The following is a 22,539-nucleotide window of genomic DNA, read 5'->3' as shown; positions in this document are numbered from 1 at the left end:
AAGTACACATTGATGGCCTAAGACACGAAACGAGCGGTTTGTGTGAGAAAACTAACAGTATTTCTATCGTTTTTACATCCTGTAACCACAGCCACCACTTGTGACCATAGACCTGCCTTATATGACTGACAGACATGAATGGTTTGACCTAAAAATATCAAAATATAAACTACTGCGGAAACAAAGACACCAACATCTTGGATGCCCTTGAGCTAAATTAATTTCAAAGTGAACTATCCCTTTAAGTTCTGAATGAAATATAATTATATGTATAATTAACCTATATTGCATTGATTTTTGCATGCAGATTGTTGCAATGCATTATGGCATTATTGTCTCTGCAAAACATACATGCAGTACTGGCCAAAAGAAGATATCTTAAAGGGCAGTATGATAATCTTAACTACAGTATGTTGGCAGAACAGAATTTGGAACAAAGCTTTTATCTACATGTGAATAGAGGTAAGCAAGAATACACACCAAAAACGAAATGACTCTTGGATCCTGGAGCAAGAGATTTGAGCAGATTGTGCAAGTAAGAAAAAAGCAAGAAGAAATATGTTAGTGAAAGATGCAGGAGAGGAAAATCCCTTCACCGGCAAACAGAGATGGTCAGACAGCGACGGAAAGACTTAAACTTAGAGATTTGATTGTCAACTTATGCTAAGTTGTGCACAAATATCAATTTTAAGTTTAGTTCACCCTTTAAAGTGCATCATTAATTGTCAGTTTGGCTGAATTCCTCTTGAAGTGAGCAGATTATTGCTGTCCCATACACACCATGCATGAAGGCACTGGCACATCTTTCAAATCAATAAACTGTATTTACATAAAATCGCCCTCTATTCTGAAAAGATTCGAAGACCTCTGTACAAGCTGACAACATGCACTGCATCTCACCGCAGACTCTCTCGAGTTCATCACTGCCGTCCCCACAGTCATCATCGTTGTCGCATTTCCACTGGGCGCGGATGCAGCGGCCGTTCATACAAGTAAACTGGCCCGACTGGCAGCGTGTCCCATTGTCAGGGATGCAGTGTTTGTTGTCGGCCAGATACCAGCGGCCCTCAGAGGGACACTGACACTCTGCTCCCTGAGGACCTGGAGGAAATAGTTTTGTATTTTAAAATTAAAGTACTTAATTTTAAAAATATTTAATTTTAAAGATGGGTCCAAAAATTATAACTATATGAACTATATGGTAACACTTTACTTGAAGGGGTGTGCAGAAGACTAACATGACACCTTCATAATCATGACATGACATATGTTATGAATATGAAGGAAGTTTGTGACAACTGTCATTAAGTGTCATTCACTCAATGGCAAATATGACCTTGTTTGAGATGTCTTTGTTATGACACCTTGACATAAACCAATACATCATAACCTGTCAGTGTCTTTGACATGACAAATTGACATTACTAAGACAACACAACCTGTCATAAACATGACAGCAGATTAATGATCAAACTTAAGAAACCACCTAGCTTTATTGGTTAACATTACATTAAACTGTCAGGTGGTTGTTTGGTTTTGACATCGGCTTTCATGAAGCCATTATAACTTTTTAATGACAAATTCAATTAGTACCACTGTAGTTGAGGTCACGAAAAATATTCATGGCACAGTTATAATGGCCTCATGACAGCCAGTGTCAAAGCCAACCACATGACAGTTTAACTTCATTTAATGTCAAGTTGTCATAACAAAGACATCTTAAACAATGTCATATTTGCATTCAAAATGTCATTATTGAGCGAATGACAGTTCTCATAAACATGCATAAATCCTACTTCATATTCAAGGCATATGTCATGTCATGGTTATGAAGGTATGTCAGTCTTATGCACACCCCTTCAAGTAAAGTGTAACCAAATATATTGATGGTTTAAAAAGTATTTAACATTTAATTAAAAAAAAAAAAATGATGCGGGCTCTGTTCCAAAGCATAGTGAGCTGCCTATCTGGGCATCATAATGTGCACTTCTGATGCAAAAATAATTAAATTCTAAGGCAGTATTACATTTATAACGCAATGCAGCAAGATAATTTGTAATAAAATCAACCCAATAAAGTAAAAAATAAAAAAGTATGTATATAAATTGATAATAATTTAATACTAATAAATATTAAAATAGTTAAATCAACTTGCATTGAGTTGCTCCCTATGTAGTGTTCTAAATGAGTCAGCAAAAATGCAGCTTTTATTTTGGAGCACACTGGCTTTAAAAAATGTTTTAAAATATGAACCTACAGTACCTGGGGTGCAAATATGGCTGCAACCACCGTTGAATTGTTCGCAGGGACTGCTGCACTGCTGCTGTTTGCCGTTGGATAGCACATGGATGTCCATGGGCCGTGATGGAAGGTTCTGTAGCATCACCCTCTGGTCGGACCCGTCATGCTTGTTTGCACGGTAGATGCTGCGTGTGTTCCAGTCCGTCCAGTAGATATGCTGACCGTACACTGTCATTGCAAATGGGTAGATGGCAGTGCTTACGATGACCTCGCGGTTAGTGCCGGTGAGCGAGCACCTCTCAATCTTCTGCCTGCGCGGAGAGAAAACACCAGTAAACAGTGCAGATGAAGTGTTGATAGTTAATAATACCAATAAAATAATACTATATAGATCTTACAAACTGGCATCTGCCCAGTACAGCCTCTGATCTTCATAGTCCAGTGTCAGACCATTTGGCCACACCAGACTAGTGTTGACAATCTCTGTCCTGAAGTTTCCCCCCAGAGTTGCACGCTCTATCTTTGCATTGGTTCCCCAGTCGGTCCAGTACATATATCTGACCACGTACAGAAATAGAAATGCATTTAAATGAAATGTGAAAATGCCTTATTAAACATCTAAATCACAGACCTAATGAATCAGAGACTCACCCTCTGCATGGATCCAGCATGATTGCTCTGGGTCTCGGCACCTGTGCTACAACAGTCCTCTGAGATCCATCCACTGCCATGGAGCTGATGGTCTGGTTAATGTAATCACTGTAATAGATCCTCTTATTGATCCAGTCATACGCAATGCCATCAGGAGCTCCCAGATCTCCACAGAGAAGGAATCATTCAGAAAAACAAAGATATATGAAAGCTAGAGCTGCAAGATTAATCGTTAAAAGATCGCAATCTCGATTTAAAAACCCAAACAATATATTCCTCAATGACAGCTATTCTGACCATATTCAAATATAATATATATATATATATATATATATATATATATATATAGAGAGAGAGAGAGAGAGAGAGAGAGAGAGCGGTCAAACCATTAATCGCGATTAATTGCATCCAAAATAAATGTTTGTGTTTACCTAATATATCTGGGTGCACTGTGTATAATTATTTTATATAAATATAAATACAGACACATGCTTGTATATATTTAAGAAATATTTTCATGTATATACTGTGTATAGATTTACATATAATTTATTTTATTATATAAATAAAAATATTTTATACATAAATAATATTTTTTTCTTAAATATACATGCATGTGTGTGTATTTATATGAAGAGTTCAGATGCAAAAGCCTCTAAATGCCATTTGAAATTTTCTTCTTTAATGATGATTTTTAGCAAACTTGTATATTTAAGTTCAGTGATTTCACTTAAATGGCAATGATAATTACCTATTAATTGTTATTTAAGTGAAATTACTGAACTTAAATATACAAGTTTGATAAAAATCATCATTAAAGAAGAAAATTTCAAATGGCATTTAGAGGCTTTTGCATCTGAACTCTTCATATATACAAAATAATTATACACAGTGCACCCGCATATATTATGTAAACACAAACTTTTATTTTGGATGTGATTAATCGTGATTTATCGCTTGACAGCCCTAATATATATATATATATATACTTAGTGATGCACCGATGTGAAAACTGTGGCCGATACCGATAACCGATATTAATATTGCTGTTATGGCCGATACCGATATTTACCGAAGTCGATACCTCTGTATAGAAATTACATAGTGAGGAATAGGGTTGCACGATAATGGTAAAAAAATTACATTGTGATATTTTATTTTTCTGCGATTATATATTGCAATATATAACACAATTTCACCAGATGACTTGAATAGCTATTTGGAAAGGAATGACTGGGGTGGTTTTGTCATGAAGTATCCGCATAGAAACTAATATTAATAGAATGTTAACTAATGTAATTAACTAGACTTGAATAAATCACTCAGAGGGCTTATCATGCTTCTTAAACTGTTTATGCACAAATTTTTGATGACTGTCAGATTGTAGAAATCACAAATTACTCCCGAACTGAACATTTGATCCTGCTCCAGTTAAATTCCAAATAGCTGCCTGTGAAACAAATAACTTTTCCAAGCTTTCTTTCTTTTTTATATTTCACAATAAAAGAACAATTTGGCTTATATGGTAAATAAGATACAGATAATTTCAACAAACTAGCCATTTTAAAATGTAAATGTCATGCAAGATACTTTGTCAAGCCTTTTTAAAATGCTGCAATTCACTTTCTTTTTGTACATTAAGGGTTTGAATAAGCAGCTCACCTGAGGCCACCTCTGTAGCAGGAGAGGAAGGTGAAGCCAAAGTGATGAAGCTGATCTTGCTCTGGCTCGCTCCCGAGCTCTGGGTGAAATAGATCCTGCCGTCCAACCGGTCAAAATCAAGGGCTATCGAAGTCCGGGGAACGTTAACCACGGGAAACGGCAGCGAGTGATCCTCTGGATCCAGCCGCAGAGATCGTACAGTGCTTTCAGTCGTGTAAATGAGGTAGTCATCCCGGGACACCACACAACTGCTGTCATCCGGAGCCAGATTCCCAAAGGCACACGAACACTTCCTCGTCTGAGTTCCCGCGATGGCGAAGCAGAAGTGAGCGCAGCCGCCGTTAGCCTCTAAGCAGGGGTTGTTATTGAGCTCGTGGGCTGAACTTGGCTGCATTCTCCGGTCAAAGATGGTGACGTCCCGCAGCATGTTGATGTTGTCTCTGATCACGAGCGGCTGGTCGGTCGCGCCGGGCTGTTTGCTGGCTTGGAAGACTTTCTTCAGGTTTCTGTCCACCCAAATTACATTCCCCTCAAACACCGTGACGCCATACGGAGTCGGATAACGACTTCCGTAGCGTACAACCTCCGTCTCGCCCCCCTCGGGTCGGACTCGGGCGATCATGTCAAGGGAATCGTCCACCCAATAGATGTATCCGTCTCGGTGGTCCAGAGCCAAACCCCTGGGGGTGATGATGCCTGAAGAAACCAGCACTGTCCGATTGGAACCGTCTAGAAAAGCCCGCTCGATTTTAGGGGTCTGTCCATAGTCGGCCCAGAAGAGGTATCTGTTCATGGGGTCCACCACAATATGACGGGGCATGTCTACTTGGGTTTTGAGAAGAACACGACGGAAAGTGGTATTGAGTCGAATGACTTCAATGTACGTCTCGGTCAAGAAGGCGTTGGTGAAATAGAGGTTTCCTGTGGAAAAACAAATAAAAGAAAGAGTAGTAGCACAAAATTTGCACTAGCGTCGGAAGTGATATCTCGCGCGTGTACGTCACTCATTGATTTCGGAAGTGTTACCCTTCACTGTGAAGATCTAAACATATTTAGATATACAGGAAATCGCAATGAAAGATTTCGATACATCAATAGACAACGTTGAATTTTTTTCCCAACCGCACGAGAGATCACTTCCGGCGTTTTCCGGCGCTTGCGCAGACCGAAGCGCCCACGCCCTCAGATCACTTGGACGTGGCTGTGGTTACAAGAGGTAAAAACAATAAAAATACTGTTTGTTTTCTCACACAAACCGCTCGTTTCGTGTCTTAGGCCATCAATGTGTACTTACATTTAAGAGTCATTAAATCATGTTTAATCTGGACTTCTCTGTGTATGCTCTTTGAGGTGGTGACCATAGACCTCCATTATATGACTGACAGACAAGAGCGGTTTGACCTAAAAATATAAAAATTGAAACTACTGCAGAAACAAAGACACTTACATCTTGGATGCCCTTGAGGTAAACTAAAATATGCCGAAAATAAATTTCAAAGTGAACTATCCCTTTAATAATACCTTGTCTGAACATTATGAAGTACTGTGTGAGATCAATTTTAGGACCAATACTTTTTAATCTGAGCATTTTTCTAAAACAATTCAAGATCTTACCGTTACCGACCACAAACTTTTGATTGGTAGTGTGCCAAACTTGTTTATTCACATATTGGGGTCAAAAGTTTATGTTTAACAAGCCATGGGTCACCGGGGTCTAAACTAACTGAGCCTCTTATCTGTCATATGTTAACCTTTAATCTTCTCCAATGCCACCTGTCTTTGCTTTTAGTAACTTGAGTTAATTAACATGTCCCTACAATAAGCTGTCACCATTCTGACCTCTAAAGCTGCTCTAGAACATTCCAGAATAGTATAAACCACATGAAAGCAGTGACTTCATATAACGCTCTATGAATTCAGTGTATCTGAGGTACTTGGCATTAGAGTTCACATTCCTTGAGGTACTTCACTGGTTTTGGGATTTGGCCAAATTTGGTCAAATTCACCAAATCAGATTTTAACATACAAGCACAGAACCGCTCACCTGCGGCCCAGTCTACAGCAATGCCCCGTATTCCATTGCGTCCGATTCCAGAGGTGACAATGCTGCGAAACCCAGAGCCGTCCGGTTTGATCCTGCGGACTCCGTTCTGGGACGCCACGGTGCTGCTGAAGTCACACCAGTAAATGAAACCGGAAGGCATGTGCACGTCTACGTGAAGAGCATTGCGGCCTACGGGACACAGACACACACATGCACACAAAGTTACAGTGCACAGTGCAATATTGTTGTTTTTTTCCCCATTGTACCATGCATTTCTCATTACACACTATATTCAAAATATATTTGTATAAGTAAGCTAGCAATATACAATAAAGCAGCATGTGAATAAATGTGCTTTTTATTGTCCGTAAAACTTTAATACTTTCAGTCAGTTCAATGAATTGATTCAACACTGATTCAAAATAAACGTTTGGGTTGTCACTCAAAAAAGTCTTTGTGCGGCATTTTTTATATATTAAATATTTTTTTGTGAATAAAAATTTTGTTATGTTACATTCATTCACATAAATGGAACTTTAACTCAAAATATTATTTCTCCCAGTTCATTTAAGAAAAACAATGCAGACCCAATTTGATTCGTTTTTTTACAGTACTTATATAATGTAAAATATTCATATAATTAATGAATTATAATTTTAGAACATTTTGCATCATAAATATAATATATAATATAAAAAAGTATGATTCGTATAATTAATATGAACTAATAAGAACGTATATATATATATATATTAGGGCTGTCAAACGATTAAATCGCATCCAAAATAAAAGTTAGTGTTTATATAATATATGTTGGTGCACTGTGTATAAATATATTGTATATACTGTATGTAAATACACACACATGAATCTCATGAATATTTAAGAAAAAAAATATATACATTTATATTTATATATAATAAAATATTTCTTAAATATATACAAGCATGTGTGTGTATTTATATATATATATATATATATATATATATATATATATATAATAATTAAACACAGTGCACCCACATAAACACAAACTTTTATTTTGGATGCGATTAGTTTGACAGCCCTAATATATATAATTTGGAAACAATTTTATATAAAAGTGATTTAATGTTTATATAAAACAGTAAAAAATATTAAATATTTTAAAAAAATATATATATATATATATATATATATTATCATATTAAATATTTACTAAATATACTGTAATTATATAATATATCATCATTATATGATAATTAATTAAATATATTATAATATTTTAAACAACAGTATATTTGATCTGTACCACTCACCTCTGCCTGCCACAGGCACCATGGACTCCGAGTGATCGGCTCCCTCCAGACTGAAGCCCTTGATAGCAGTGAGCATAGAGATCACGACGTAGGACTGGTATGGGGAACAGGTTCTGTTATCAGCGTTGAGTTTGAACCCAGTCGCACAGGCGCAGCTGAACAGGCCACTGGGACGGGGTAGACACAACTGATCGCATGTCCCCATGTTATTACTGCAACCGTTAGACGAGCCTGCTGAAGCTTTAGGGAGGCAGACAAACAACTTAGATCAGATTAAAAACAATGAGATGGAGATATTTAATACTTTAAAAGAAACTGCAATCATAAGAATACATGATACTGACTCATATCTGTCTATGCTGGTAATGTATACACATTTCTGGTGCGTCTCAGTATGATATATTATCACTTCCACCTCTTACTGGAAGGACTTGTACAATAGACAGCGTTCACAGCCCCAGAGAATGAACATGTGCACCGAGCACCGAACAAAGGACACTGATTCTTCTCCATATAAAGCTGAGTGTCCCCCTGAGGCGGAGGGGAACTAATTGGTAAACTGATATCCCATTGAAAGTCATTCATCCCTCTCTTGTAATTGCAACACGGGCATCAAGGTTACGATGACTTCCAGAAAAGACCACCACAAGTCAACCGAGATAAATGCTCAAAAATGACACTGTGAGATGCCTATAGGCAGCATTCTGAGGGCCAATCTCAGTTTTAAAAAATTTAACTAATTGACATCACCATTCTTTCCACAGTTTATCAATCTCAGTACATTAGGACAAATGTGTGAAATTGTCAAGTTTAACTCTGCAAATTACACATTATCTAATTAATTATGCACTAAATTGCATTACAGAAATCTGAATATTTGGATCTGAATAATTAGATAAAGCCGGCTTCAAAACACTCGTTTCATGGTTTTTAAGAGTTAAAGGTCATACGGTCATCTCTTTTTATTAAATACATTTTTTTACCATATTTTAGGAATAAAGGGTTATGTAAATCAAATAAATGAACTATAAAAATGAACAAACTCCTCTGTAAAAACCTTTGGAATATAGATATGAATGAAACATAAAAACTTGTGTGTAACTGTGTATGTGCAACTACTCATTTTTAGAAAATTTATTGTAATTGAAATCTACAGATACAAAAAAATGTGTTATGTTATTAGTGTAGCAACATGCAAACATCAAACTCCATTGAAGTCAATTGTGCATCTTCAGTGCATTTTGTGTAGGAAGAGCTATTTGTATGATGTGTGGAGTTGAAGAGAGTTACAAATAGTTTTTCATTCAAATTCAGTGGTTTATAAGGCAGCTGCCTACGTAGATGTAGCAAAGCAGATCACTAGATTTGGAACAATACTATTTTTCAATACTCACAGTCTCTATAGTGTACTTTGAGTACTCTAAGACCAGCCACGTTATCCCGCATGACGACCCGGTTGAGTCCTGTGGCTTTGTCGACACGCTCAATCACCTCAAAGTCTCGATCTGTGAAATAAAGGTAGGAGTCGTGTACGGCCACACCCCACGGATGGGATAATCCATTCACCATAGTGATGCGGTTTGATCCATCAGGGTCACCACGCTCGATCTGAAACATTGACGAAAAAGTTGTAGAATTTCAGTTATTCTGTAAAAATATGTATTATATATAGTATTATATATATCGATCAACATTGGTTTTATAAAGGTTGATGCAAATCCATACATATACAGTATATTTGCATAAACCTTTATATATATGTGTGTATATAGAAACATATATTTATATATACATACAGTATATATATATATATGCACACAGTATAATATTATAGTATAAGATAATACTTAATTAATTAAATTCACCAAAAGTGACATTTTTGACTTATGTATCACTGTTATATACTAGTATCATTTATATACTATTATTGTATTTATTATTATTTTGATTTATTTAAATACAATTGTAGAATGTATTCATATTTTTGAATTTGCTTTTATTTTTATTTTAGTTTAAGCTACTGTATAGCAGTTTTGTTAGGTGTTTTTGTCTTTTTTTATCTTTAAAAGTGACATTTATAAGGCTACAAAAGAATTCTAATTAAACAAATTTAGAACTTTCTTTAGAACTTTCTATTCATCAAAGAATCCTGAAAAAATTTAGCAGCACAACTGTTTTCATTCATAATAATAATAATAATAATAAATGTTTCTCGAGCAACAAATCATCATATTAGAATGATTTCTGGAGGATCATGTGACACTGAAGACTGCAGTAATGATGATGAAAATTCAGCTTTGATCACAGGAATTAATTACATTTTAAAATATATTCAAATAGAAAATAGTTATATTAAATTGTGATAATATTTCACAATATTTTTATTTATATTTTTTAATATTTCAATATTGTACAATATTTTTACTGTATTTTATGATCAAATTAATACAAACTTTTGAATGCTAGGGTGTTTGATGTATACTGTACATCCAAATAGCTAAAATCAAAAGCATGCAACTACATTAATATTTCTGATTGCCTGAACCAAACATGTGGAAACAGGGCATACCACGCCAGTTCCTGTAACGGCCCAGTAGAGCTTGTTCTCTTTGATGTCTATCGTAATGAACTCCACATGTTCTAGATTATGTGTGAAGAGGATGGCGGGGTTGGAGCCGTCCATATCTGCCGACGCCACCTTGGCCGGGATACCGCTCTCTGTCCCCTGATCTGTCCAGTACATCTTCCTAAAACAGATATGAAACATCATACTTCCAGAAAACAGCGTCTTTTTGTTTCTGAATATATAGATTTAGGACTGATCACGTTGTGTATTGTGCTCAGTCAGTTCAGAGCCGGCAGATGACATTAAATCAGCTCAAGCTTGTTGAATTTGGGGATCAGGATTAATGGCACAGTTGTGCTTATCTGGGCTTACCCACGTGCCGGGTCCACCGCGATGCCAACGGGAGCTCCTGCGCCAGTAGGTGAGCCGCTGTTGGTGATGAGAGTTTTTCTGTACTGAATTTCTCCTTTTAGCCTCAGAACCTGAAACAAATCAAATTGGGTTTGTCACAAAAACAGTACCAGTGAAATTTCTCAATTATTGATACCAATTGCAATACAGTAGCAAAGCCAATATGCTGTTTAACACACTCTTTTATTGAAACATTTCATATCCTAATTTTGTTAAACAATTTAAATATTAACAAATAAATAAATAAATAGATTGTAAATGTAATATATTTCCTCTGCGTGTTCAAGTAACAAAGTAAATAATAAAATAAAAAACTAAATTGCAAGCACCTGGAGTTTTTCACCTGGAAAGTAGCAGTATCAAGTATTTAAGTAAATATTATTTAGAAATATAATTTATTTATATAATTATATATAATTTTGTTCTGCCTGTTTACTTTTACTAGAGGCAAACTGACACTGTTTACAGTAATACCTCATCAAATACAGGTATTATATTATGTATTTTTGTATCGAAAACAAAGATCATTATTGAAAACGACATTTTGTATCAGTGTTACAGTGTTACTGGTATCATTTATATACTATTATTGTATTTATTATTATTTTGATTTATTTAAATACAATTGTAGAATGTATTCATAGTTTTGAATTAGCTTTTATTTTTATTTTAGTTTAAGCTTTAGCAGTTTTGTCAAGTGTTTTTGTCTGTTTTTATTTATTTTTTTCCTTTTATTTTTTAATTTAGTTTTAGTGTTAGAAATTAGGGATGCACCGATCCACATTTTTTCACTTCCGATCCGATCCTGATACCTGACTTTGGATATCGGCCGATACCGATACTTTTCCGATACCAGAGCTGTGTTTGCTTTAATAGTATTTATCATTATTGTTGATTTTATATGATGCTGAAACAAACTCCTCTCTACAGGCAAGGATGATATGTACATATGTATTTATGTCAATATATATATATATATATATTAAACAATAGATAGACAATTAAACAAAGATACACATTATACAGGCCTACACAGTGCTTTAATTTCAGGAAGGTCTACAAACATTGTTCAGGTATGGTCTTAAAAAGAATTATAATAAAGTAATCAAAAGTAAAATAGCACTGCAAAGTTTATCATAGATCGATTTATGCTTATTAAAGCTGAAGTAATTCATTCAAGAGCTGTGAGTGATTTTCTCTTTGCCTTTGGCTGTTTGATTCTCAGTAATGTCGCAATCGTCACATTTATACTGCTGCCCCTTTAAGAACGAGTTCTTATTTCATAGTCTACTGATGCACCATATTTTCTCCCAAATATTTCCATAACTACGTTCATTTTAGACATAATAAATTGTTTAAGTGTTAATCTCCAAGTCGGTCGGTTTGACATTTTTGTGCACGCTACATTTGATCGTTTAGACGCGCATATGAAGCCCAGAGTATAATTTGCTTGTCTTGTTGCGGTCTGTTTCGGAGCGCGCCGCACTGGGAACAGCATCTCTTGCGCAAATTTTGTGCTTTTAATAGCTCTTTTTATTATTAAAAGCGTCCCGCAATTTAGTAACAGCAGAGACTGCACTTTACTACAATCATCGATCGTGCTGATTCTGTCTTAAAGTTTGAGTTTTAGGGAGAAATGACAGCGCACCGCCGCGATGGGAAGGAAGTTGGCTAGACAGAATGCGGCTATTGTTTTTAATGTTTTTTTTTTTTTTTTCACGCACCGCGTGAGAGATCTCTCTCTTTCTCTTCTGGACTGCGAATTGCAAACATGCATCAAATAGTTTAATTAATACGGCTTTGCAAACATTGCACTTTGCTGTCTTGCTCTGCACTGCAGCGGTGTTTCCAGTTCCACTATATGATTTCCACACAGCGAACATGTTATAGCTCAGTGCTATCCTGCTAGCTGGCTGCAAACTGCGGAATGGATTTCCTGAGCGGGGGTGTGTCTCATTGAGCCCTATGTTTTACAGTCACTGATTGAGCTGCACCTCCGTTCAGGATATCCATTCCACAGTTTGCAGCCAGCTATAGCAGACTAGCAGGCCCGGCGGGAATCACTTTTGGAGTCATTTCAGCAACAACGTTAAAGCGCAGACATGGATCATAAATATCGGATTTCTCCGCAGGTTGGATCGGAAAAATCCGATACGTGAATTATGCTGGTATCGGTCCCGATACCGATACCGGATCGGATCGGCCCCATCCCTATTAGAAATGATGGCAACAAACTAAAATAAATACGTTTAGGGTTTTTTTTATCCAATATTTATATTTTATTTCAATTAATAACAATTATTTTTCAGTTTTAGTGTTCGAAATGATGGGAACGAACTGAAATAAATTATTTAGTTGTTTTTTTCCAATATTTATATTTTATTTCAATTAATAACAATTAATTTTCAGTTTTAGTGTTCGAAATGATGGCAACGAACTAAAATAAATAATTTAGTTTTTTTTATCCAATATTTATATTTTATTTCAATTAATACCAATTATTTTTTTCAGTTTTAGTGTTCGAAATGATGGCAACGAACTGAAATAAATAATTTAGGGTTTTTTTCCCCAATATTTATATTTTATTTTAATTAATAACAATTATTTTTCAGTTTTAGTGTTGGCGACGAACTGAAATAAGTACGTTTAAGATTTTTTTATCCACAATTTATATTTTATTTTAATCAATAACAATTATTTTGAGCGTTTTTAGTTTTAGTTAACAATAAAAACACTGCACATAGATCTACTGGTTACAAAACTCAAACTAGTTTCTACCATTGATAAAACTATTCTTCAGTAGGTAGAAATAAGCCCTGACAAGAACAATGCAGTGAAATAAGGCTTGCCAACCTCAATAGATTGTGACGAAGGGTTAGAGTAGTACAGATTCTGCGACATCCAGTCCAGAGCCAGTCCGACCGGAGAACCCAAGATGGCCGCTGGTGCGAACTCAGTTCTGTTGGTACCATCTGACTTTACCCGATGAATCTCGCCCTGTGCAGATAAATAAGACAAAAACCTAATTTCAGAATTTAAAACCTGCTGACTAGGATACATCTTGGTTTAATAATCTGAGATAAGGTAGGAAATGTTTATATGCTTTACCGGATGTTCCACCCAATAGATCATCTGCTCAGCATCGTCAAAGTCCACATCATATCCATTCAGCAGCCCGGCGACCGGCACCATGGCGTCATTGCTCTTGTCGTTCGGGTTGAGCGGGATGCCGTAAATGATGCTGTCTCTCACCACCACCAGGAATGGATCCTCAACTGCGAAATCATCAGTACATTATACATAATTCAAACACCATCCATTAAAAAATCCTAATAATGGGCTTTTCATCAGTAACACATTTGATTTTCAACCAATTACGCCATGCGAAATAATGACATTATCATTTTTTTGTGAACTATTCCTGTAAGAAAGCTTACATGTGCTTACCATCCCTTGTGAAAAAAAGTACACTCACACACTACCCAGTTACACATTATTTTCACATCTGCATATTTGACGATTAGGCATTTTATTACAATTCTAATGAGACCATGTTTTCCGCCAAAATAAAAGCTTGATGCAGTTTCCGTCAAAATAAAAGATCATGTGTTTATCTCTTTTCAAATGAGTATGCAACTAACTACGAAAGTTGCTTTTATTTTTCAGTGCATTTTTTTTACAACATGGGATTAATATTATAACTATATAGTAATGTAAACAGACAGTAGGCCTATATCACAACTAAAAGAGTTTTGAGTTTTTCAATTAGCACAGTGAATATGGGTTGGAGCTCTTAATTTTTAACTCTCAAAGTGCACCAGATTGATGAATTTAAAAGATAATTTAATAAAAAGCTAAATATTTTCTTACGGGGAGCATGCCCCCCAACCCCCCTAGAGGGACAGAGGTGCACTCACCATATATTTCCAAAAATCCTGATTCAGTTATTACATGGCATTAGTAGTTTTAAGCAGTTGATATACATATTCAAGGGCGTGCAAAGTTCGGTTGTGTATATGTTCATGTGTAGTGGGCCAGTCCAAAATGCCCAGGCCGATTTTTTTTCCCAGTCCAGCCCTGTTACACACTAAATAATAAAAGAATAAAGTGCAACCTGAATGTAATGTTTTCTGACACTTAATTGCATGTTATGTGGAATTATTATTTTTAATTTTTATTAATTAATTAAATGCAATTAGTTAAGCTTAAGTTAAGAGCCCTTTTTGACCCACTTACGTCAGATAAATTGTCTTTGAAATATGTACTAACAAGCATTTATGGTAAACTAAAATATTTATTTCATGTATTCAAATAAATGTGTAATTACACAATTGTAAAATGTATTAACTTTAAATACTAGAGTTAAACTTATAATGAAGTACTTTACTCAAAATAAGTGCACTTCGACACAAAACTTGACAAAAATAATAAAAAAATAATGATTTAAAATGTACTAAAACTTTTCAACTTTTTAAAAATGCACGTCATGAAAGTGCACTCTCTTTAAATGCACTTAAGTGGCATTTTATTTCAGAAATACAAACTTTTTAGATTTAAAGTCCACTGCCAGTGCACATTCAGTACACTTTTTTCACAAGGGATAGCACAGAATTACGTATCATCTCGTCGCGTTTAGTCTTGCAGATATGAGCTACTGGTGAAAACTACGGCATATCAGCACAGTTGATTGTGATAAACAGGCCATTCAATCACCGTTTGTCTGGATCAATTGTTAAACTCTCATGGAAGAATGCTCTTGACAGCGCTAACAAAGGCTGAAACATGAGCGAGGTTGAGAGTCTGTCCCAAAGAGAATGTTAAGGGCTTCTTAAGACTAAAGGCCTCTTACGCGCTTTCATCCGTTACTGTCAGCTGAGCTAAGGTCTTTTATAATAGTAAATGTTTGCCTCCCTCCGCAAAGAAGCTTACTTAGTAAATCGAAAATGGGTTTCTGTTGACAAGTTTTCATTCCCCTGAAATCTATATCCAACTTTAACAGAAGACTGCTTCATTCATTCACTGCAAAGCATATTAAATGGACAGAGGCCAGCATTAAAGACAGACACACGCAGTATTCTTTAAAAAACATCAGTCACAAGCAGGAATAAACTGTTAAACTCATCTATCTCTGTCCATGGCGTATTTATTAAGTTAACTTAGATGGTACAGCTTTACTACTTTAAAAGGTCAAAGGCCATTTCTTATAGAGTGCTGCAGTAATGATGTATTTTTGCAGGCCAACTCGCAAGTTCGCATCACCCTGCTTCCCTCGAAAAACCCAATGGTATTTTTCCATTTGCTTTTGGATTATTGAAGAAAAGAAGCTCTGAGACCAATAATAGTTTATGGGCCATATTTACCAAACAGGGCAAATTAGCATGACTATTGCAAACCTTAGTAAACCACATTGCATGATTTTTGAAATACTCTTCGTCCATCAATTTTGCATCAGAAAGGAAAATCCACTACAAATGCAATGCATATGCACCTATAACAGTCCACGCTTTTTCATTGCTAATTTTGTATCTTTACACTGTAAAAAATATTTTCAAGATTTGTTATCACAACATATTTTCTTTTGTCAAATCAACTTTATAATAATTTATTTAGTTGAGATAACTTATTATTTTGAGTTTCTGATGGTTAAATTAATCTCCTTCATTGTATTAACTCACTTTTTCCAGTTCAATCAACTTAAAATTTTAAGGCAACCCAGGTTACTTACTTTTTGAAGTTAAACCAACAATATTTTTTTACAGTGTAGTAATCACAACATTTTTTCTTTTGTCAAATCAACTTAAATAATTTATTTCGTTCAGATAACATATAATTTTACGGTTTCTGATTGTTAAATTAATCTCCTTCATTGTATTAACTCACTTTTTCCAGTTCAATGAACTTAAAATTAAGGCAACTAGGTCGCTTTCTTTTTTAAGTTAAACTATCAATATTTTTTACAGTCAAATCCTTACAGCAGTTTTTATACACCACAAGAGTGTTTGCGCTGGTGCAAGCTGTTAGTAAATCTGACGCTATGATTCTTACACATTTTGCTCATCAAAATAATCTTCATGAATACATTTTGAAGCCTAAATACAAATCGCAAGGAGTAAAAAGCTAAAGTTACGATATAAGTGAACTACACCAGGGTTGTACAGTACGGCTTCAATATCACCACCAATAATTTTCCCGATAACTCTTTTAATCTACGAGTTGGAAAGCTTGAGTTAGAATAGTTTGTGTGAGTATATTAGCCACTTGTTATCAATCGCCCTTTCCAAGAAACGTAAAATCTTTTAAAAAATCACATGGGTATTACTGGTGTATTTTATATTGCAGAATAAAACATTAAAATATCTTGAGTTTGTGTTCACCACAGACCTTATCTCAGGCTTTTAACTAAAAGCACGTTCAAAAAAACCATTGACTTTAGGACGTATTGTTAGCCATAAGTAACTCTGTTCTCAAGATATCTGCATCAGCCACTGAAAACCCCATATCAGCCGATGTCCCTCGTAGCCAGGGTTGCCAGATTGGACGGCTTCCCGCCCAATTGGGCAGTTTTGCAATCTATTTTGCGGGCAAAAATGGGGTTGGGCGGGTGGATAAAAATGGGCTGGTTTCGGATCAGTTTGGCGGGTTTTTTTGTAGCTGAAACACCGGCACTTCAGAAGCACTCTGTTTTGAACTGGATCGCGTCTCAAAAATGAACTGAAACAAATGGAAAAGATTGAAATGTCGACTTTTCTCGCGGGTTTTGACGAGGTTTTGGGCTGGAAAATCTTGCTGGCATCTGGCAACCCTGCTCTTACCTCTAGCACACGTGAACTGGTCAGCGGCGAGAGTCCAGCCAGATGGACAGGCGCAGGAGTAGAACCTGGGACCAATCGCTGACAGCAGGCAGATATGAGTGCAGGGGCTCGAACGGGGGTCACAGGGGTTAAAACCTGCAGGAAGAACACAAACATATTTTGAGGTTAAAATCAAATCAATGTTGACCCTATATGTTTTCTTAACATGGTTCATTGGTGTGTTATTCTTATTCTGATAAAAAAAAACGACATTGCTTCGCCTCTAAAACTTTGTGACATAGAAGAACACTTTAGAATACTTTTAAGTTCACATTGAAATTAAGTTTAAATTAAGATTAAGTTCACATCTTTGAGGTCTTTGATCTTTAAGGTGTCATTGTAACAGTGTAGTTATATATTTAAGTACAGAGTAATATAGGGTTAGGGTTGGATTAGGATTTGGTTGAGGGCTATTTGCATGTAATTATGCATAATTTACTGTTATTACTATGTTAAGTATAAAGTGTTACATAAGGTTACACTTTATTTGGTTATGCTTCCTTTAACAGTACAGTACTTACAGTGTACTTACCTAGAAAGTACTTGCTAATATAAGATAAGTACATGGAACAGGGGTAGATTTAGGGTTAGGTTCAGGGTTAGTACTAGTTATTACCCAGTAATTGTATTTAATAAAATAAGTACATAGTATTTACATGGGTAACTGGACTGTAAAAGGAAGCGTTACCGTTTATTTTAAGGTTTCATTGTTACAGTGTAATATTTTAAGGTGTCAGTATTCCAGTGTAATTATACATTTAAGTACTGAGTAATAATAAACTTAGTATATTTATAGGGTTAGGTAAAGAATGAGGGTTTGGTTTAAGTTTAAAAGCATGTAATATTTTGTTAAAGGAACACTCCGACTTTTTGGGACTTTAGCCTATTCACCTTACCCCCCAGAGTTAGATAAGTCCATACATACCTTTTTCATCTCCGTGCGTGCTATAAGTCTGTTTGACGCACCCACCGCTAGCCTAGCTTAGCACAAAGACTCGATGTGACTGGTTGCAGCTTTCATACTGATCCAAATGAGTGGCAAAATAACGCAAACGTTTTCCTATTTACATGTTGTGATTTGTATAGTCACATAATGTACAAATAACAAAGTCAAATGAGACACAGACATCTTTTAACCGTATAAAACCTGGGAACTATTCTCTGAAGGCGAAGCACTGCTACTTTGACGGCGTAATAACCGCATCACCGGAGACACGCCGTGGTGAGGAGCGGAGAGTTCGCTCGGTGTTTGGGTAATAGAGTCAGCAATTTATAAATAGTAAAAGCGTAGTTTAGAGTCATGGGTTTTCGCTCTATTGTAAATAGCTGCGACAGTAAACAGGGGAGATAATACCATGTTTCACAGAATTCCAACTAAAAACGCTGACTGGATGAAGAAATGGCTAACTTACTCTGGATATTTATCCAAACACACCTAAATAGATTATCAAGGGACATTATGTTTGCTCGGTACATTTCAATGAGGACGACTATTTTGAAAAAATGGAATTTGCCACACGGACCATAATGTGCTGAAGGATACGGCCATCCCATCGATAGCACAGACAGGACATTGGATCACCTGCGGCTGAGGTAAGTGTTCCGTTATGTTTTTAGATGACCTACTGTAACAGTGCCTTTAGCCAGATCTAATGTAACGTTAGTGACACTATTATATGATTAGGGTATGAATATGTTTTTATTGATGCGGTGCGGACGCGCTTGGGGAAAAAAAACGAGCGCGTTTACCGCGTTGAACTTGCACCCTGCGCGCGGCGCGCCTAGTAGCCTAAATTTGAAATAACCATGGAAATAACGAACTTGAGCGTGCAAAAGGGTACGATAGGCTGTGAGTTCATTGTGCAAAAACAATTTGTGCTATTACTTTCCCCTTATTCTATCCTATAGTAATGCAATACTGTATATTATGTAGGCTACTGTTGAATACATTTGGTTCATTTGGTTAAATTGCATTTAAAATATATTGATTCCTGTAATAATAATTATTTATTCATGTGATATTTATAAATCTGGGTGCGTTTTTGGTTGGAAATCAATGAAAAATGGTACTGTATTACCTGGTCTCCCCTGTTTATTGTCACAGCTCATACAATAAAGTAAACACCCATGATAAACTATGCTTTTCTATCTAACGTTAGTAATTGCTGACTCTTTATTCCAACGCTGAGCGAAGCGAACTCTGCTCCTCGTCACGGTGCGTCTCAGGTGATTGTTATCACTCTGCCCAAGTAGCAGTGCTTCCCCTTCAGAAAATATAGTATTTATACGGTCAAAAGATGTCTGTGTCTCATATGGCCTTGATATTTGCACACTCTGTGACTATACAAACCACAACATGTAAATAGGAAAACGTTTGCGTTATTTTGTCACTCATTTGGATTAGTATGAAAGCTGCAACCATTCACATCCAGTCTTTGTGCTAAGCTAGGCTAGCGGTGGGTGCGTCAAACAGACTTATAGCACGCACGGAGATGAAAAAGGTATGTATGGACTTATCTAACTCTGGGGGGTAAGGTGAATAGGCTAAAGTCCCAAAAAGTCGGAGTGTTCCTTTAAGGCATAATTTATAGTTATTACTACAGTAACTACTGTGCATGTAACATGTAACAATGACACGGTAAAATAAAGTGTTACCAAAGAAATGACTTTCCCTTTTAGCCAGCGTGGCAAAAAGCTCTTATTATTCAACCCTTTACAGATGTTTTTTCTTATCGGAGTGGCTTCCAGAAATGCTTGCTGCATTTAATCCTAACAATAACACTTTGATAGCAGGAAGTTTATCTGTTGTGAAGCGCTGTACCTGCAGGCTGTCTGGCAGGGTGAAGTGCCACCAGACCCATGGGCTGGGGCAGATTATACAGCATCACCGTCTGGTTCTGTCCGTGCCACTTGTTGGCCCGGATCACGCGGTTGACGTATCTGTCGGTCCAATAGACAAAATCCTCAAAAATGGTAATTGCGTGGGGATGTTGAAGTACCTTTTCATTGAGAAACAAGAGGTATCTTATTTATTCACATGGTAAATATGAAAGAAAAAAAACAATCATTCATAATTGTGCAAGATACTTTATGCAAGTACGTTAAAATAGATACACGAACTAGAGTTTATATTGCATTAGCAAATATATTATTTATTATATATTATAATATATATATATATTAGCAAATAGTACATTTAAATGGGAATGGAGCATTGCAAGGACATGGAGGGAAAATGGTAGGGTTTGCAAAAGTCATGCTTAATCATGTGACCAAAAGCTGAGAAGATTTCTATGCACTCTACTGTCGATTAGGGCTGTGAAATGATTAATCGCGATTAATCGCATCCAAAATAAAAGTCTATGTTTACATAATATAAGTGTGTGTAGTGTGTATAATTATTTTGTATATATAAATACACACACATGCATGTATATATTTAATAAATATTTGCATGTATATACTTAATATATTTATAAATAATCATAAATATTTGATATATTAACAACACATTTTTCTTAAATATGTACATGCATATGTGTGTATTTATATATACAAATTAATTATACACACTACACACACACATATATTATGTAAACACAGACTTTTATTTTGGATACGATTAATCGCGATTAATCGCTTCACAGCCCTAATGTTGATCGTTAAGACATTCAGAGAGATAGTTGCATTCGCCCATAAAATTTAAATGCATTGTATGCATTCGATTAAACACTGTGCATCTGCGTTCACATACTTTCTACTAAACATTTTATGGCCTAGTATTTAAACATTAAATCCCGAATTTAAATCATTGCTGAGTTCCTGCCCAAATGTTACTTTTTTGAAATAGCAACATATTTCCCTTGCAATGAAAAAAAAAAACTTTTCTTACTTGATATTTTTTTGTGTTTTCCAGTACAAATATATAAACATTCTTAAATAAATTTACATTTGCTTTAAACGTTAAATGACATAAGACGAATAAGGCAAGTTTTTTTTCCCTTTGAATTACTGCATTTTTAATTTTCTTACCCCACTGGCAGATATTTTTTATATATTTTTCAGAACACATTACTTATTATCATGTCATATTGCATCTCAAGTAATTATTTCTTGATTCAAGAAAGTTTAGATATTTATCCTGGAAAACAAGACAAAAACACTAAGGAAGTGTACAGTATTGTTCATGCAAAGCTACAGAATCATAAACATAAATGTGCACATAAAACAAAAAGTCTCACCAAATCACTGGCCAACACTTGTTTTCGGTTCTTTCCATCGTAATCACAGTAGTCAATGAAGTCTAGGTAAGCGTCGGCAAAGTAAAGCAGATTGTTGGGGTAGTCAATTGTTAAGCCATTGGGCCAATAAAGTTTATTGCTGATGATCGTAGTCCTTAACTTCCCATCCATGCTGGCTCTCTCAATGCGAGGATTTCTGCCCCAGTCAGTCCAAAACATGAGGTGCGTGCTGAAATACATATAGAAAAGGCCAAACTGGGATTTCGTTTTTCAACCAATGGTCATTTAAATTCATTTTATATACTATACACCAATTTCCTGAGTGAAAATAGTTTTTTTTCCTCAATGTACTTATTAAATGTCTTACTTATTTCTAGGGTCAACAACCAGAGCTCTTGGATTGGTCACGTTTTCACTAATCAACACTGTTCTGTGGGATCCGTCTAGTTTGGACACCTCTACGGTCTCCAAAACGTAGTCTGTCCAATACAGGTTTCTGCCAATCCAGTCTACGGCGAGACTCTCGGTGACGGTCACTCCACTATCAAAGATCTGGCAGGGAAGAGAAATGATA

General features: G+C 35.8%; 1 protein-coding gene across 6 annotated transcripts in view; it reads right to left on the bottom strand.

The window, feature by feature from the left end:
- The window catches only part of lrp2a (low density lipoprotein receptor-related protein 2a), a 113,398-nt gene that overhangs the window by 43,835 nt on the left and 47,024 nt on the right, over positions 1-22,539 (bottom strand). For 4 of the 6 annotated variants that reach the window (XM_089133422.1, XM_089133419.1, XM_089133421.1 and 1 more), the window contains 17 exons: positions 22,333-22,517; positions 21,966-22,194; positions 20,546-20,723; positions 17,686-17,820; positions 13,982-14,148; positions 13,727-13,870; positions 10,835-10,944; positions 10,466-10,643; positions 9,291-9,504; positions 7,897-8,136; positions 6,599-6,787; positions 4,555-5,475; positions 2,893-3,058; positions 2,640-2,798; positions 2,263-2,552; positions 901-1,101; positions 481-504 (listed from right to left, as the gene is read on the bottom strand). In XM_089133422.1, the coding sequence (XP_088989548.1) occupies positions 481-504; positions 901-1,101; positions 2,263-2,552; positions 2,640-2,798; positions 2,893-3,058; positions 4,555-5,475; positions 6,599-6,787; positions 7,897-8,136; positions 9,291-9,504; positions 10,466-10,643; positions 10,835-10,944; positions 13,727-13,870; positions 13,982-14,148; positions 17,686-17,820; positions 20,546-20,723; positions 21,966-22,194; positions 22,333-22,517 (3,730 nt within the window). The remainder of the gene's footprint in view (positions 1-480; positions 505-900; positions 1,102-2,262; positions 2,553-2,639; positions 2,799-2,892; positions 3,059-4,554; positions 5,476-6,598; positions 6,788-7,896; positions 8,137-9,290; positions 9,505-10,465; positions 10,644-10,834; positions 10,945-13,726; positions 13,871-13,981; positions 14,149-17,685; positions 17,821-20,545; positions 20,724-21,965; positions 22,195-22,332; positions 22,518-22,539) is intronic. The other 2 variants (XM_039683438.2, XM_039683439.2) reach the window with 1 other exon arrangement.

Source organism: Pimephales promelas, chromosome 7, assembly GCF_988280905.1.
Source record: "Pimephales promelas chromosome 7, fPimPro1.hap1.1, whole genome shotgun sequence".
Lineage (NCBI taxonomy): Eukaryota > Metazoa > Chordata > Actinopteri > Cypriniformes > Leuciscidae > Pimephales > Pimephales promelas.
The sequence above is the reverse complement of the archived record's forward strand: the minus strand, read 5'-3'. Positions and strand labels throughout refer to the sequence as shown.